Source organism: Myotis yumanensis, unplaced genomic scaffold (assembly GCF_028538775.1).
Source record: "Myotis yumanensis isolate MYYU_CA2020_CCGP unplaced genomic scaffold, mMyoYum1.0.hap1 SCAF_13, whole genome shotgun sequence".
In the NCBI taxonomy this organism is placed as follows: Eukaryota; Metazoa; Chordata; class Mammalia; order Chiroptera; family Vespertilionidae; genus Myotis; species Myotis yumanensis.
The window spans coordinates 16,609,791-16,625,629 of NW_027223764.1; the positions used below are offsets into that span (position 1 = coordinate 16,609,791).

General features: G+C 36.6%; 1 protein-coding gene across 2 annotated transcripts; it reads left to right on the forward strand.

The window, feature by feature from the left end:
• The first annotated feature begins 295 nt into the window (after positions 1-295).
• On the forward strand, positions 296-14,720 carry PCGF6 (polycomb group ring finger 6). 2 transcript variants are annotated; one of them, XM_070431830.1, is made up of 11 exons: positions 296-679; positions 1,557-1,656; positions 1,747-1,843; positions 2,650-2,705; positions 2,807-2,866; positions 3,665-3,773; positions 5,804-5,831; positions 8,567-8,665; positions 11,098-11,184; positions 12,308-12,352; positions 13,561-14,720. In XM_070431830.1, exons 1-11 carry the CDS (start codon positions 320-322, stop codon positions 13,615-13,617), a joined length of 1,098 nt encoding a protein of 365 aa, XP_070287931.1. In that variant the 5' UTR covers positions 296-319; the 3' UTR covers positions 13,618-14,720. The 2 variants fall into 2 exon arrangements, with proteins under 2 accessions (XP_070287931.1, XP_070287932.1); XM_070431831.1 differs by lacking the exon at positions 12,308-12,352.
• The last annotated feature ends 1,119 nt before the right edge of the window (positions 14,721-15,839 follow it).

Below are 15,839 nucleotides of genomic sequence, written 5' to 3' on the forward strand. Positions count from 1 at the left end.
GCCTTTCAAAAGAAAAATTAGTTTACAACTCTCTTAAACACGTTAAGCGACATGTCAATCACTGGTGACTGTCCCTATACTTTCCAGAAAGGAAGACAAAACAGGCTTGGCGCTTAACGCGTTCAGATGCGGCCTACAAGCCCCGCCCCATACACCTGAGCGGCTCCGCCCCCGCCCTGGCTTAGGTGAGGCTCCGTGGACCACATTTCCCAGCGGGCCCTGCTGGTCTCTGCGCCTGCGCACGGCTGCAGAGGCGGCTGGAGCAACTCCCGCGCTATCCAGCCGCCTGGTCGCTTCTCGCCTGGTGTCTGACCTGGGCATGGAGGGGGTCCCGGTGCTGACGAGGGCTAACGCGGCCGCTGCCAAGGCGGAGGGAGCCGCAGCCATGCCGCCCCCACCGCCCATCTCCCCTCCTGCCCTCACCCCGGCGCCCGCAGCGGGTGAAGAGGATCCGCCGCCTTTGCCCGAGGAGGGGGCTCCGGGCTGCTCGGGCTCCCGGCCCCCCGAGCTGGAGCCGGAGCGCAGCCTGGGCCGCTTGAGGGGCCGCTTCGAGGACGAGGACGAGGAGTTGGAAGAGGATGAGGAGCTGGAGGAAGAGGAGGAGGAGGAGGAGGAAGAGATGAGCCACTTCTCGCTGAGGCTGGAGGGGTGCCGGCCGGAATCCGAGGATGAGGAAGAGGTATTTACAACCCAGGGGCCCGCGCCGCGGCCTCCGGCGAGCCCCCTGCTCGCCCTGCAGCCGTGGGCACTGGCGTCGACCTCCATCCGTCCCTGCCTTGCCCGCCTGGGCACGTGGCGCGGACTGGCCTTTCCCGCCCCGATTCCTCGCGGAGTCATTTTGTGAGGTTCCTGCAGGTCACTTAGGCTCGGCGGGTCCCACTTGCTCGTTCTCTAAATAATGATTGAAGCTACTGCGTGCCGGGCGGGTGGGCGCCGAGGACACCGTGCTCCTGCCACCCGGGCAAACCCTTCGCCACCTAGCCAGTCTCTTATTAAGGAGGTTTTGGGGTTTTTTTTATAAATGTGGTAGCGCATACTTCTTCACGTTAGGTAATAGTACACCTAGCCAATCAGAATTACTGTGTTAAACTTAAGCCTCCGCATCTGGAAAGTTTGCCCATTTGTAAAGTAACTCATAAAGTAAAATGCCCCTCATCTGGCAAAACACGGTATATCCGAAGGAACGGGGTGTATTTGAAACATTGGTTTATATCGTGTCATTGTAACTTGCAGCCCTTTGAAGGGTTGGGGGTACCGTAACATGTTTTTATGTTGCAAAGTAAGTTACATATTGGTTATAATGAAATTTGGGGATGATGGTTTTAAATTTAAGAAGGTAGGCTCTCGCCAGGTAACTCCGTTGGTGAGGGTGTCCTCGCGCTAATGCCAAGGCTTCGGGTTAGAGTTCGGTCAGGGCACATACAAGAAGCAGTCAGTGAATGTATAAATAAGTGGAACAGCAAATCTGTGTTTCTCTCCCTCTGAAACCAATAAACAAAATAAAATTTGAGAAGGCAAGGACTTGTATTTTAAAACTCTTTCCATTGCATTTGCAGCGCCTGATTAATCTCTCTGAGCTGACCCCGTACATCTTGTGTTCCATTTGCAAAGGTTACTTAATAGATGCAACTACCATTACAGAATGTCTTCATACATGTAAGCATATTGTACACATTTCTGAATAATATATTCAAATTTTGAAATGTCTTGAAAGCATCCTAATGTAAACATGTTCTTTTTCAACAGTTTGTAAAAGCTGCATTGTAAGACATTTTTACTATAGCAACAGATGTCCAAAATGCAACATAGTAGTACATCAGACACAACCGCTTTATAACATAAGGTAAGAGGAATATATAAGTGCAATTTATATTTTAAGTATACTTTTTCTAAAAGCTTGACGTTGTGTTTTGGGGAATATATTCTTGACCCATTGCAAAATTAGAAGAAAGGAAACTATCTATTCTTTAAAGAATCACATAGATAGAGTACTTACTGTGTACCAGGCACTGTGATATCTGCTGGGGACTTAATTTTAAAAAAAAGGAAGCACGGGAATATTTTTCCTGAAGATTTTAATTGCATCACTCAAGTTAATGAGGCCAGTTTAAGCTTGTCATTTTCAGTATATTTGGAATTCTACTTTCTAAAAGTGATACCTGAAAAAAACTGGCCTCTTTAGAATAGCCTGTCTGTCATAGGTCATTGTGGCTTATTAATCAGATTTTCAGTTCATGATCAGTTTCCTAAGGAAAGAAAAATACTAAATGTGGATTGCTTTAGTTGGTTCAGCAAATACTATTACGTTTTCACTAGCTCCATAGACGAGTGCTTTGCAGATGATACACAGAAGTTCAAAATACAGTATCTGCCTTTAAGCTTACATTCTTATCAAGGGAATAAAAACAGCACACATGGAACAATTTAGCAAACTGTTGAAGAATCTTTGATTATGTATAATTATGATTACATATAATTACTTGAGGTTCTCTTAGATGAGAGCCATGAGTGCGGCTTAAAAGTAACTCACCTCTAAGAAAGGAGATACCCACTCCCAAGAGAAAACAGTACTTACAAAGCATCATTCACTCTGTACCAAAATGCATTTTTCTGAATTCTGAGGTATTCTCCATCCTTTCCTTTTATTAGGTTGGACCGGCAGTTACAAGACATAGTGTACAAATTAGTGATCGATCTAGAGGAAAGTAAGTTTATTTTATTACATAGTTATGAATCCCAGAATCTCTACTGACTCTACTAGTTACATTTAAAGTGTAATTTAGTCTGTGTTTTATCATTTTTTTAGGAGAAAAAAAGCAAATGCATGATTTCTATAAAGAAAGAGGTCTAGAAGTACCTAAACCTGGTAAGTTTGGGTGTATACTATCATGTATTTATACATTAAAGAACACTTTAATGATAGCAGGTTATGATCATTATGATCAAAGAGAGAAACATTTTAAAGGTAATGATATGGTATAATCCAATTTAATTATAAGAATTAAAAAGTACAGGCTCTGGAGCTGAATTGTCTGAGTTTGATCCTAACTCTACCATGTTAGCTATATGACTTTGGCAAATGACTTCAGTGTCTCAGCTTCCTCAATACAAAGCACTTAAAACAGTGCCTGGAACATAGTAACTGCTCAAACATTAGTTTTAATGATGATGGTAATGTCACAGTGTGGAAGTGAGGTGGATTTGAGTTTAAGTCCGGGTTCTTCCACTTACTATGTGGATGACTTTAGGCAAATTGCCTAATCTCACTAAACGGTAATCTCTGTTTCTTTACAGTTAAAAAAAAAAGTAGCAATAGTATCCATGCCATGGAATTATAACAAGGATTAAATGAAATGATGTATATAAAGTGCTGAGCATGAATGAGCCCTGAGCCCCCTGGCACGTAGTGCTTATTTAGGGTTATTTACAACTGTTGCTGTTACGATGAGTTTTTTCTCTCTCTGGTCCGGATAAACCAGCCGCACGTGTCTGCCTTCCATTGTGGATTGGTCCCCAGGCTTGCCTCTAATTTCACTGGCTGTAGATTGAGTTTTTTATGATCTTGTAGTCAACATAGTTATAATACCTGTGCAGTTATTTTTCAGAGATCTCAATTTATGAAATTTTTATTCTAACTCAGCTTTTTTGTTTGGCTATCAAATAGCTGTTCCACAGCCAGTCCCATCAAGCAAAGGAAGATCTAAAAAAGCCTTAGAATCAGTGTTTCGGATTCCACCTGAACTTGATATGTCTTTATTACTAGAATTCATTGGGTGAGTACCCTAAACCTTTCTACCTCTTAACCTTAAAATAAAAAATGTTTAAAGTCCCAACTGTTATGAAATCATCCAGTACTTAAAATCATATTTTTCTGATTTCCTTTTAAAAATTATTTATGAAATATTTAAGACTTAGAAAAAGATCTAATACCCACTTGTATCTCCACCATCGGACTTAAATAAACCATGCCCTAACGAGTTCGGCTCAGTGGATAGAGCGTCGGCCTGCAGACTGAATGGTCCCAGGTTCGATTCCGGTCAAGGGCATGTACCTTGGTTGTGGGCACATCCCCAGTAGAGGGTATGCAAGAGGCAGCTGATCGATGTTTCTCTCTCATCGATGTTTCTAACTCTCTATCCCTCATCCTTCCTCTCTGTAAAACAATCAATAAAATATATTTAAAAAATAAAAATAAAAGAAATAAACCATGCTAAGATGGCAGAAGCCTCTTGGCTACCTGTTCCTGTTCACTCTCCTTTCCCTTAGAGTTTAATAACCACACTCCTAAAAGTAATGCTTGTCATTCCCCTGCATTTTTTATGTATTTGCCAGTGTATCTATTCCCAAGCAATATATAGAATTGTTTTTGCCCATTTAAAAACTTGAAATGGCCTGGACAGTGTGGCTCACTGGTTGAGCGTCAACTCAATGCACTAGGACAGTGGTCGGCAAACTGCCGCTCGCGAGCCACATGCGAGAGGGCACTCTGCAAAGTTGCTATTGTACAGGGTGTGGAAAGCAAACCCAAGTGTGCAGAAAACCAGATTCGGGGCCAACAGTTCCCTAGCAACAACATAACCCACGGCTGAAGGTGGAATCACGCAGCCCCACGAGGAATCGGGCTCCCTCCTCTCTGGTTTCAGGGTGTGCCACCCGAGAACCACCGCTGCCAAGTCACTGCAGCTCGGCAGCTCCTGCGTTGAGCCTCTGCCCCTTGGTGGTCAGCGCACGTCATAGCGACCAGTCAGACAATTGGACACTTAGCATATTAGCCTTTTATATATGTAGATATCCTAAAAAGTTACAATTTCTAATAAATAACCATGACTTCCCCAAAGCTGTTGATGCACCATGCAAAGCTGCATTACTAGCCAGATCCAGTGCAAGGACATATAATAAGACAGTTTTGATATGTCCAAATCTACCAACTTTAGTAGTTCTGAAATTGGAAACTCCTATAAGATACTATTGCATGTTCCAACAGCTTTGCCAGAAAAGAAACACAGAGATAATGGAATGGGTTTTTCAATAAAGGGCAACAACAAAAATAAATAAATAAAAAGAAAGGAAAGAAAAAAAAAATCATTTTAACTCCTGGAAATATACGAAGTAGTATAGCCCAGCCAGTGTGGCTCAGGTTGAGTGTCAACCTATAAACTAGGCGGTCACAGTTCAATTCCTGGTCAAGGCACATGCCCAGGTTGTGGGCTTGATCCCCAGTGGGGGGCATGAAGGAGGCAGCTGATCAATGATTCTCTCTCATTGATGTTTCTATCTCCCTCTCCCTTTCTCTGTGAAATCAATAAAAATATTTAAAAAAACAAAACAAAAACAAAGTAGTATAAAATACCACTGCCTTTTTTTACCACTAGGTGGCAGAAATGACAATTAACTACATTTGTTTATATCCTACAGGGTTAGGTATCCATGTTTTAAAATTAAAGTGATGGGGGTTTTTTGTTTGTTTGTTTGTTTGTTTGTTTTTTTAATATATTTTATTGATTTTTTTAGAGAGGAAGAGAGAGGGATAGAGAGTTAGAAACATCGATGAGAGAGAAACATCGATCAGCTGCCTCTTTCACAACTCCTACTGGGGATGTGCCCGAAACCAAGGCACATGCCCTTGGCCGGAATCGAACCTGGGACCTTTCAGTCCGCAGGCCGACGCTCTATCCACTGAGCCAAACCGGTTAGGGCAAAGTGATGTTTTTTAAATGTTTATATTTATGTTATTTTTCTGTGTTAGGTGGTTAAACATATAGTTTAAAGTATTTTATTGATTAATTTTGCTTTCATTTTTCAGTGCTAATGAAGGCACAGGACATTTTAAGGTATTTTACTTTCATTTTTCATTTACTTTACAAGAGGACCCTGTAACAAGTTTAAGAATCAGATATGCAATCGTATGGTGATTGTCTTCAATTGCAATAAAGAGTGTTTTATAAATAAAAGTTTTTGAAATATGAAGTACATTCAGTAATGCTCTCACAATAGGTTTATGAGAAAATAGTCACTAAGTAGGAAATTGTTATTAATTCAGACTGTAGTCTAAGGAAGAATAAGTGAGTAACTTTCAAAAGTCTAAAGATAAATGTTATCTTAATTTGGTGATAAAAAATGTTTCAAAGCATTTTTTACATAGTTGGCATTTAGAGTTAAGTATGAGCTTAAAATTTCATTTGCATGTAGCATTTTTAGCTCAAGTTAACCTGCCTCAACTTGTAACTTGGCAAGCTTATTGTTTTTCTTTTAATCCTACATTTATAGTGGAGTTCTAGTTACAGATTTTGATATTATAACTTAGTATTCTCTACTACCTAAAAAGATGTGTTTATATCTTATCTTTGAATTTAAATAAATATATCTGACTAGAATGATCCCTGGTTATTAAACTGTCCATCATGTAGATCTATAGCATGAAAATTATAAACCTATTTGTTCAATTTAAAAGCAGTAATTTAGTTTAGGAAAGTTTTTAAGCTTTTAATTATGCAAATATCTTAACATACTGAAAAGTAGGCAAAATAAAACTTTCATGTATCAATCACCTAGCTTTACCAATAAACTATGACCAATTTAATGTCATATACCTCCATCTACTTACCTTCCTTCTGGTATTATTCTGTAACAAATCCCTATCATTTTGCTACTTCATTTGTAAATATTTCAGTATTCTTAAAAAATATCTTTTTTTAATGACCATGTATCATACCAAAAAAAAGTTACAAAAATGCAGTATCATGAAACATAAAAATACAGTGTCAGAACTATTCTAGTTTAAAGGAGATGACAGAAATATGACAATAAAGTGCAATATATGATCCTTCATTATCAATAACTCTTAAATGCTTCCTATTCTGGGCACCCTCTCTGCTAGTGCCAGAAAAACACTGCCAGGAATTGTTACATACATCGTATTACTTTCCTCATGATAATTCTATGAGATAGAGCCATTATCCCTATTTACAAATGGGAACGTGGAGGCGCAGAAAGGTTCAACAACTTACCCAAAGATTTATAGCTAGAAAATTACAGAACCAGGGTTTAAACCCAGGTAGTCAGCCTGTCTTTGGAATACCTGCACTTAACATCTATACTATCTGCTACACTAAGGTAATAAGGGATAGCTCTATTGTCAGGGAAGGTCTCCAGAAACCAAACTACAGCCCTGGCCGGTGTGGCTCAGTTGGTTGGGACATCTGCCTGTGCAGTGAGAGGTTACCAGTTCAATTCCCTGTCTGGGCACATGCCCGGTTGTGGACTGGATCCCCAGTAGGGGGCATGCAGGAGGCAGCTGATTGATGTTTCTCTTTCCCTCTTCCTTCCTCTCTGAAATCAACAAAACCATAGTAAAAGAAAAGAAAGCTGAGCACTGTCATAGGGGAAAAAAAATATGCCTCACCTGCCTAGATTCTCTTGGTAGCCATTCTGGGCACCTTCTCTGCTAGTGCCAGAAAAACACTGCTCAAGTTTTTTAGATCGGATTACCTCGGCTTTTCATTTGCATTAGATAGAATCCTTAAAATGTCCTCAAAGAGAGTGACTGGATAAGTATTAGTTTCTATGTTAAAACTCTGTGGTCTTTCCATCTGTTAACCTCAGACCACATTCCAGCCATGTATGTCTAGATGTTAATCTTTTTATTTTCCACTTACAAAAGAAAGTTCTTTATTACAGAAAATTTCAAACATACAAAAGTAGACAGAATCTATAATAATAAAAGCATAGTATGCTAATTAGACCAGACGACCTTCTGGATGAAGCTGGGGCTGCGAGGGCCGAGGCAGCCGGTGCAGCGGTGGGGGCCACGCCCCTTGCATGAATTTTCATGCATCAGGCCTCTAGTAGTATAATAAATACCCATGTACACATCACTCAAATCATTATAAACGTATGGCCAATCTCATTTCATCTATGCCTTCACCACTTCTCTTATTCTCATATATTTTGAAGCAAATCCCAGACTATATGTCAGTGTATAATTCAGTTTGTTTCTAAAAGATAAGAACTTTTTACAAACATAATAATGATACTAATATTTTAAAAATTAATAGTAATACCTTAATCAAATATCCACATTCTATTTAAATTTCCTACATTGTCTCATTAAAATTGTTTTATAGATTAGTTTAAATCAGGATCCAAATAAGTTTCATACATTATTCTAGTGATTGGTTGATATGTCTCTTATTTATAACACATCTTTTTTTAGTCTAGCAGTTTCGCCTTCATCTTTTTTTTCCTTAGAATCTTTTGTTGAAGACACCAGGTTTTAGACATTTAATGTCACTCTGTCAATAAATTTCCCTTTACGTTTTATTGTTGATGAGGTAGTAAAATAAACCAGTAAACCTTTCTATTAAAAAATTGCTAATATACCTTTCAGAGAGGGAAAACTAAACAGAAAGTTGTTTTTTTTCTTTGATAGATAAACTAACACAAATTTTGTAGTAATTTTCATAAATCTGTTGAATCATCTTTGCTATAAAATCTGCTTTAGGGTTTATACATTTTATGTATACTTAATCTGAAAATATTTGTTTACTCATTCGTTTATTTTTTGTAGCCATTGGAAAAGAAGTTTGTCCGAGTTTCAGGGGAAGCAACTATTGGGCATGTAGAAAAATTTCTCAGAAGAAAAATGGATCTTGATCCAGCTTGTCAGGTAGAGTACATCTGTGTAAAAGGACAGGTAAAGATGTGAGGTTACCTTAGAAAGAATTGTCTCTAGGATTTCATGCATTGGCTTTTGTCTTATGATATTGTAGATATTGTATATGCCAACTGGTATTGGTACTCAGTGATTCCCATGCCAGCTTCAATCACATTTGACTTACTGTCTATTTCTCCCTGCCATTGATACCATATATAAGACACCTAGAAAAGTGAAATACCTATCTATTGTAGACCCTATTCATTTTTTTAAGGATTGAGAGTATTTCCCATTCTAACTATATAATACTTTCTTGTTGTTGTAAAATGAAAACCTCAATCCTAATGTACTTTTTAACATAAAGTGTAATTATACTCATAGATCTAATGTGGGCCAGTGAAAAAGCACATTTATATAATTTTGCTGTTTCATTAGTCAAATTTAAAAGGGATTTTTGTTCATCATGTGTAAAATTTCATAGAATAATTTTTATTTAAAATGTCTATTTGCTCTTTAGTAAATTAATAGATATTTTAAAGCTGGCTGAAATTTTGCTGGTGTTTTTATTGCCAATATCTATTCTACTAAATATATATTAAATATATTAAATCCAATGAAATGTGACTTCTCTTACCGAGCTTGACATAATGTTGGCTTATCTCATGCATCTGAAGTTTTTCACATTGTAGCCATAACATATTTGAGGTTATTCTTAGTCTTTTGGTTAAAAATAGATAGCTATTCAGAGACTTCTGGACAAAGTATTGTGAACAATCCCATAACAGTCTATTGTTTCTAAAAGCATAAATCATAAGACTTGAACCTGATTTTATAGAATTAACATAGCATGCAAAAGCGCTTTTTCTAGGATATAGATTATATCCTCTGGCTAGATATTGATCAGGGCATAATTACCATTTATAAGTTTCTCATTTGGTGTTTTAAGAAATTTAGTTGCCAGAGCTCTAAATTGGTTATATTGTATAAAAGTGTGATTTTTTTCTTCATATCATAGAATTCAAGGCTTTTAGCATTTTGAAATAAAATGATAAAAAATTTGTTCAACCTTTAATTTTCTTTGTCAGCTCTTGGCTCTGTAGGTAAATATTTCTTTTCTATTCAGGTACTATACAACTGGTAACATTCATAAATTACTATTTCACCAAAATGTTAAAATAATAGAACAGAATTGTCAAATATGCAGACTTGTTAATTTATGTCTAAAATTATTAAACCTTCTAAATACAAAAGAAGCAAAAAGAGCTTCTATTTTAAGCAAAACATGGAGCTAGTTAACCATTAACGTAAAATTCTTGGTGTAGCCAGTCACTTGAGCCTGCTATGCTGATCTTTAAACCAGTTCGTTCCAGGTAGGAAATGTTTGCAGACATCTGACCTTCATATATGGTTATTTACTAGCAGGAATGAATGTTTACTAGAGGACTGTTAAATGATGAACTACCTTTAAAGTTATTTGTGGCAGATCAAAATAAAAAGAGAAGACAGTGCTGAAAGACAGATTGTATACACATTGTATTTGTGTTAATAAAACCATAAAATTTTGCCAAAAAAAAAAGTATTATGAACTAAGAGGCAACAGGACATGGTAACTGATTGAATGTGAGAAGAAAGGAAAAGGAAATTTCGGAATCAGAGGTGATATTCTGGCTTAGAGGACAAGGAGAAATTTCATGCCATAAGCTAAATAAGGATGTTAGGAGATGGAGCAAATTAAGATATGTATAAAATTAGTAATAAGACTGTTGAGGAACTGATCCCATTTAAGGCATGGGAAAGGAACACACAATGAAAGAGAGAGAGAGGTTAAAAATTTGCTTTTCTATCTTAGCAAGTAAGTATACTGGAATTTTATTACATTATACTATATAACTGTATAACAATATTCTCTCTAGAGCATTCTGTATAAAAGTAGATTTGTCTTAGAGCTGTGACATTACTAAAGGGCTAAAAAGACCTCATTAAGATTATTCCATCCATAACAAAGGTCCCTTCATGTACACTTTACTGTTAGACTTTCCACTGTTGGAAAATGAGATATACCTTCTAAGAGAATTATTCAAATATATAAGGATTGCCCTTTTATACATTCATACACTTTTAATAATTTTATCTTGGAACTATTTAAAAATGTACTTTTCTGCGCATTATGCTAAATACATCAAATGTGATTTAACTTGTTCTTAGAGACTCGAGGAAATCATTTTGATTACTGGCTGTCCTGTGCTGTTACCTGCTATGTCCTCTGATGCTCTTTTCATTATTTACTCTTATAAAAAGTTTCTAACATCTTTATTGAGAGTGTTTGATCCATCTAAAATAAAACAGCTAAGTGTAGTATGGAAATAATTATGTTGATTTTTCCTAATTTTTTCATATGGTGTTTTTTTAAGAGGTAAGGCATCTAATACTTTGTTTGCCTGTAGGTAGATATCATTTGTGGCGATCACTTGTTGGAACGATATCAAACTCTAAGGGAAATTCGACGTGCAATAGGTGATGCAGCAATGCAGGTAGGTCTTAGACTTTCTCATATTTAGTGTCTAACAGGCAAGTTATTTGATAAAAAAAAAAGTTCCATGTTATCAAGAAAATTCTAATAAATATTCTACAACTTTCTTAAAATTACCTGCACTTTAAGTAATAAACTAACATTTATTGAATGCTAACTGTATGTTGGGCAATTTTTTAAATGGTTTATATGGATTAGCTCTTTTATTCCTCATAATTCTATGGCATAGGTATTCTTTTCTCCCTATTTTATTTTTCATTAAAATATAGTTAATATATGCCCTGACCAGTTTGGCTCAGTGGATAGAGCGTCAGCCTGCGGACTCAAGGGTGCCAGGTTCGATTCCAGTCAAGGGCATGTACCTTGGTTGCTGGCACATCCCCAGTGGGGAGTGTGCAGGAGGCAGCTGATCGATGTTTCTCTCTCGTCGATGTTTCTAACTCCCTATCCCTCTCCCTTCCTCTCTGTAAAAAAAATCAATAAAAATATATTTTAAAAAAATAAATAAAATATAGTTAATATATAAATTATTTTCACTAAATAGAAGGAAGCCAAGTTACAGAAAGGATATGTAGTAACTTGTTCACAGTAAGTTAGTGAGTGAGCCACGGCTCAAAATGCAGGCAGTTTGATTCTAGAGGCCTTTGCTCTTTTTTCTCTGTCTTCATACTACAATAGAACTTTGAAGACCACTGGGCAAATATATCTGCAAGGACATTTTTGTATGATATGAAATCTCCAGGTGATCGCTGGCCAGGCATGGGGACCCTACCCGTGCATGAATTTCATGCACTGGGCCTCTAGTAAATAATGTTTATATATTAATATACATTTATATGGAATTTAAGTATAATGGACATATAGATATAAATTTGAATTATAAGTAATTAACTGATAAAATGTGATTTTATAATGTATTGAAGTTTTGTGGTTTTGAAATAGCTTGTAAGCTGTATTTTCAGTTTTGTATCTCTACATATCAATATATTGTTTTGCAAATGTTTTTCTTTCTGAAATGTAATTATGCAAAAATTTTTTATCTAAAATGTATTTTGCATTCATGTAAAAATGTTAATAGAATCTTCCTATTTGTGTTATAATACAAATTCATTTACTTTGATTAGGCTAATTGGTCTAGAGCAGATCTGATGCTCCATGGGCCAAACATGGTATGGAATTATGCTTTATTTGGCTTATTTTGTGTTCTAAATTATTTGAATTTAAATTCCTTTAACTAGGCATGTGTTCTCTGGTTTACTGCTGGTCTCAACATTCCTTATTGACTTACATACCTAACTTACATGTTCATTTGTTACTTTCCTAGCCCTTGTGGGCATTTGAATTTGTGAATCTTTTTCTAGAATTCTGGTGAGTTTTCATTAGAGTTGCCAGGAACAGAAACCAGATTGCAATAAGTTGAGCGGTGAATGAGAAATAAGGAAGTAGAGCCATGGAAAAGCTTAGCAAAGAAGAAAAAGAGGAATAGCTAGAGCAGGATTGGAAATGCAAGGCATGCATACCGTCACTCCTCTTCTTTGTTGCTCAAAGTAGGCCAATTGCTTGTGGCACACTTTCCCAATGAGTCTTTCTTTCTTTCTTTTCTTTTTTTTTTTAAGCTAGTTTCATAATAGATTAGAAAATAGTACCTTAAAAAGTTGGATTGCTTGCTGGATGCAGCCTTGGTAAGAACACAAAGAATTAGGACCTGATAATATGATAGGAGATAGACCAAAAAAAGCAGATAAAAGGACTCAGAAGTACAGTATCTGGAGTCATTTAGTATAGGGTTAAGTTTTCCAACACCCCCTGAGTGAGGACATCGCTGTGTTACAACACAGTATAATTACTGTTCATAATGAAGACTCTAGATATCAAAAGTTAAATTGTACTGAATAGTCTTTAAGGAAGAAGTAAACTACATGATATATTTAATGGATAAGAGTTCCAAAGTTTTCCCACTTATACTATTAGTGAGCTGCATTTATGTGGAAATGAATATTTAGCAGATCCATGATGCTTGCTAATAATTGAGTCTTTTTTTAGGAAAGCCCAATGCCTGGATGGTCTGTTTAGTCTGTGTAGAAGGAAAGGCGTATTTCTTTTCGTTCTTTTTGGAGGACTGTTTAGCCATAAACAACTCGGGCTAACTGTGGATACCTGGTAGTTTCAGAATTGACTCCTGAGAGTTATTAAAAGGCATATTGACAGGGAATGTAGGTGATGAGGTGAGTGAATAAGCAAGTTTATTTATCTTGGACGCTTTATACTCTTTAAAGAATTTCACATTAGTGTTGGGTTATGAAAAACAAACCATCTTTCATTTGATTATTTACATAACTATTTCAAATAACCGCAAAACACTTTTATTTCTTTTCAGGATGGTCTTCTGGTCCTTCATTATGGTCTTGTGGTTTCTCCTCTGAAAATTACTTGAAGATTCTAAGAGTATCAGGAGGGAGGAGAGAAACAAAATAAGGTGGCTTCTGCAGGCTTGCATCTCACCAAAGATTTTTATGAAACGTAATTGCTGCCATTTTGTGCTAAGACATGACATCTGTTTTCAGCACAAAGCATCATAATATTCACAAGTACAACTTGGAATGCTAGAATGTATCTGTTTTACTAGCAACTATATAGAAAAAGCATCCATAGCTCAGGGGGAAATTTTCAAAGTACTGAATTTTTAAATTTCTTGTGATTTCAAATACTTCAATAATGATTTTGCTTCCTAATCTTTTATGTAAATCAGTTACTACTTCCTTCATTGAGCTATATCCTTTTTAAGTTGATGGTTTGGATTCGGCTCTCTGGGATGGTATCAATAGGGCAGGAAGGAAGTATGCTTTGAAATGAAGATTCAAAGCCAGTCTTTGTTAAACTATACAGACTGTACCCCTAAAACAAAGACCAAAACTATCGGTCACTTTTGTGTGTTGCCATCATATTTTGAACTTTTTTTTTTTTCTTTTCTTTTTTTACCAGCAACACTACTAAAGAGATGTTATTCACTTCTAAACAGGATAAATTACCGTTATTCCGTGTGAGGAGACTATCTCCTGAATGGCTTATGGCCCATACCATAAGCCTTCAGTATAATAAAAACTTCTTTAACATATCTTACAACAAAGCGTGCCTCTTTGCAACAGATTTTTATTTCTAGAAAGTTAATTTGATTAACATTCATTTCATTTGAGTACATAGTATGATAAACAATACCTTGTAATGGCACTGCTTATGAAAGTAATAAAGATTTTGAGAAGTTTACAGAATACTTATTCATTTTTTCCTCAGCAAGTCAGTTTAATGTTCATTTTTCCATTACTTTGTCACTGGGACAAAGAATACGGGTGTTTGAGAGCTCACTCACTTGTATATAGATTTCAGTTTTAAACATTATTTTGCCTAAGATTAGCATTTTGATAGCTTCCTAAAATAAATATTTTGTAGACCCTGTTTCACTACAAAATTTGCAATTCTGCATAGAAACAATTACAATTGGGTAAAAATTGGCAGTTGTTTTATACAAAATTTGTTAATTGTGTATAAGTTTCTTCTAACATTTAATAAAAAGTTTAAATAAAAATTTATTTTAACCTATTTTGAAATGTTTGTGCTTACTGTGGATTAGAAAAACAACAACAACCAAAACTGTTTAAGAGATGAGGTATTGAATCAGAGTTGAGTTTTGCTGTCAAATAGATATTTTATAAATTTCATTACCTTAACTAATTATATTAGATGCTGTTATTTGACAATGGGCAGAATAGCAACTATGGAATTCATTGCCCCTTAAATATTTTTTGCACAAATTACTTAATATTTTTACTCTTGTCCCATGTTAACATATGTGTGTCAGGGATTCCCCAAGACCATGCTCAGGTTCAGTGGTTCACTAGAAGAACTCATGGAGCCCAGAAAAGCTATTATATTCATATTTATAGTCTATTAGAGTGAAAGGATACAGATTAAAATCAGCAAATGGAAAAGTCACATAGGGCAGAGTCTAGGAGAAGCCAGGCACAAACTTCAGTTGTCCTTTCCCCATGAAGACGCAGGGACAGTTTAATTTTCCCCGCAGTGCTATGTGGCATATACAAAGTGTTGCCAACCAAGGAAGTTCACCCGAGCCTTAGTGTTCAGGGTTTTTTGTTGTTGTTTAATGTATTTTTATTGATTTCAGAGAGGGAAAGAGAGAGAGAAACTTCAATGATGAGAGAGAATCATTGATCGACTGCCTCCTGCACACCCTACACTGGGGATCAAGCCTGCAACCCACACATGTGCCCTGACTGGGAATTGAACCGTGACCTCCTGGGTCATAGGTCGACGCTCAACCACTGAGCCAGGCTGTGTCCAGGGTTTTTACTGAGAGTCCATCACATGGGCATGCAGTGCCCATGTGATTGATTCAGCCATTGAGACCCAGCACTTGCCCAGTGGTCAAACTGATACAGCTACAGCATGTCCTGGGGCCCCAGGTATAAGAAAACAGGCATTTATCATAAATCATATTGTTAGCATAAACTTTTTGTGTGGCCCAAGGTCTTAGGCATACAAAAGACAGGATATTCCAAGGGCTCTGAACTTATAAATTACATTAACATGGAAAAATACTTATTTTTAAGTAAAATATTAAAGGTAATTCTTTGATAAACA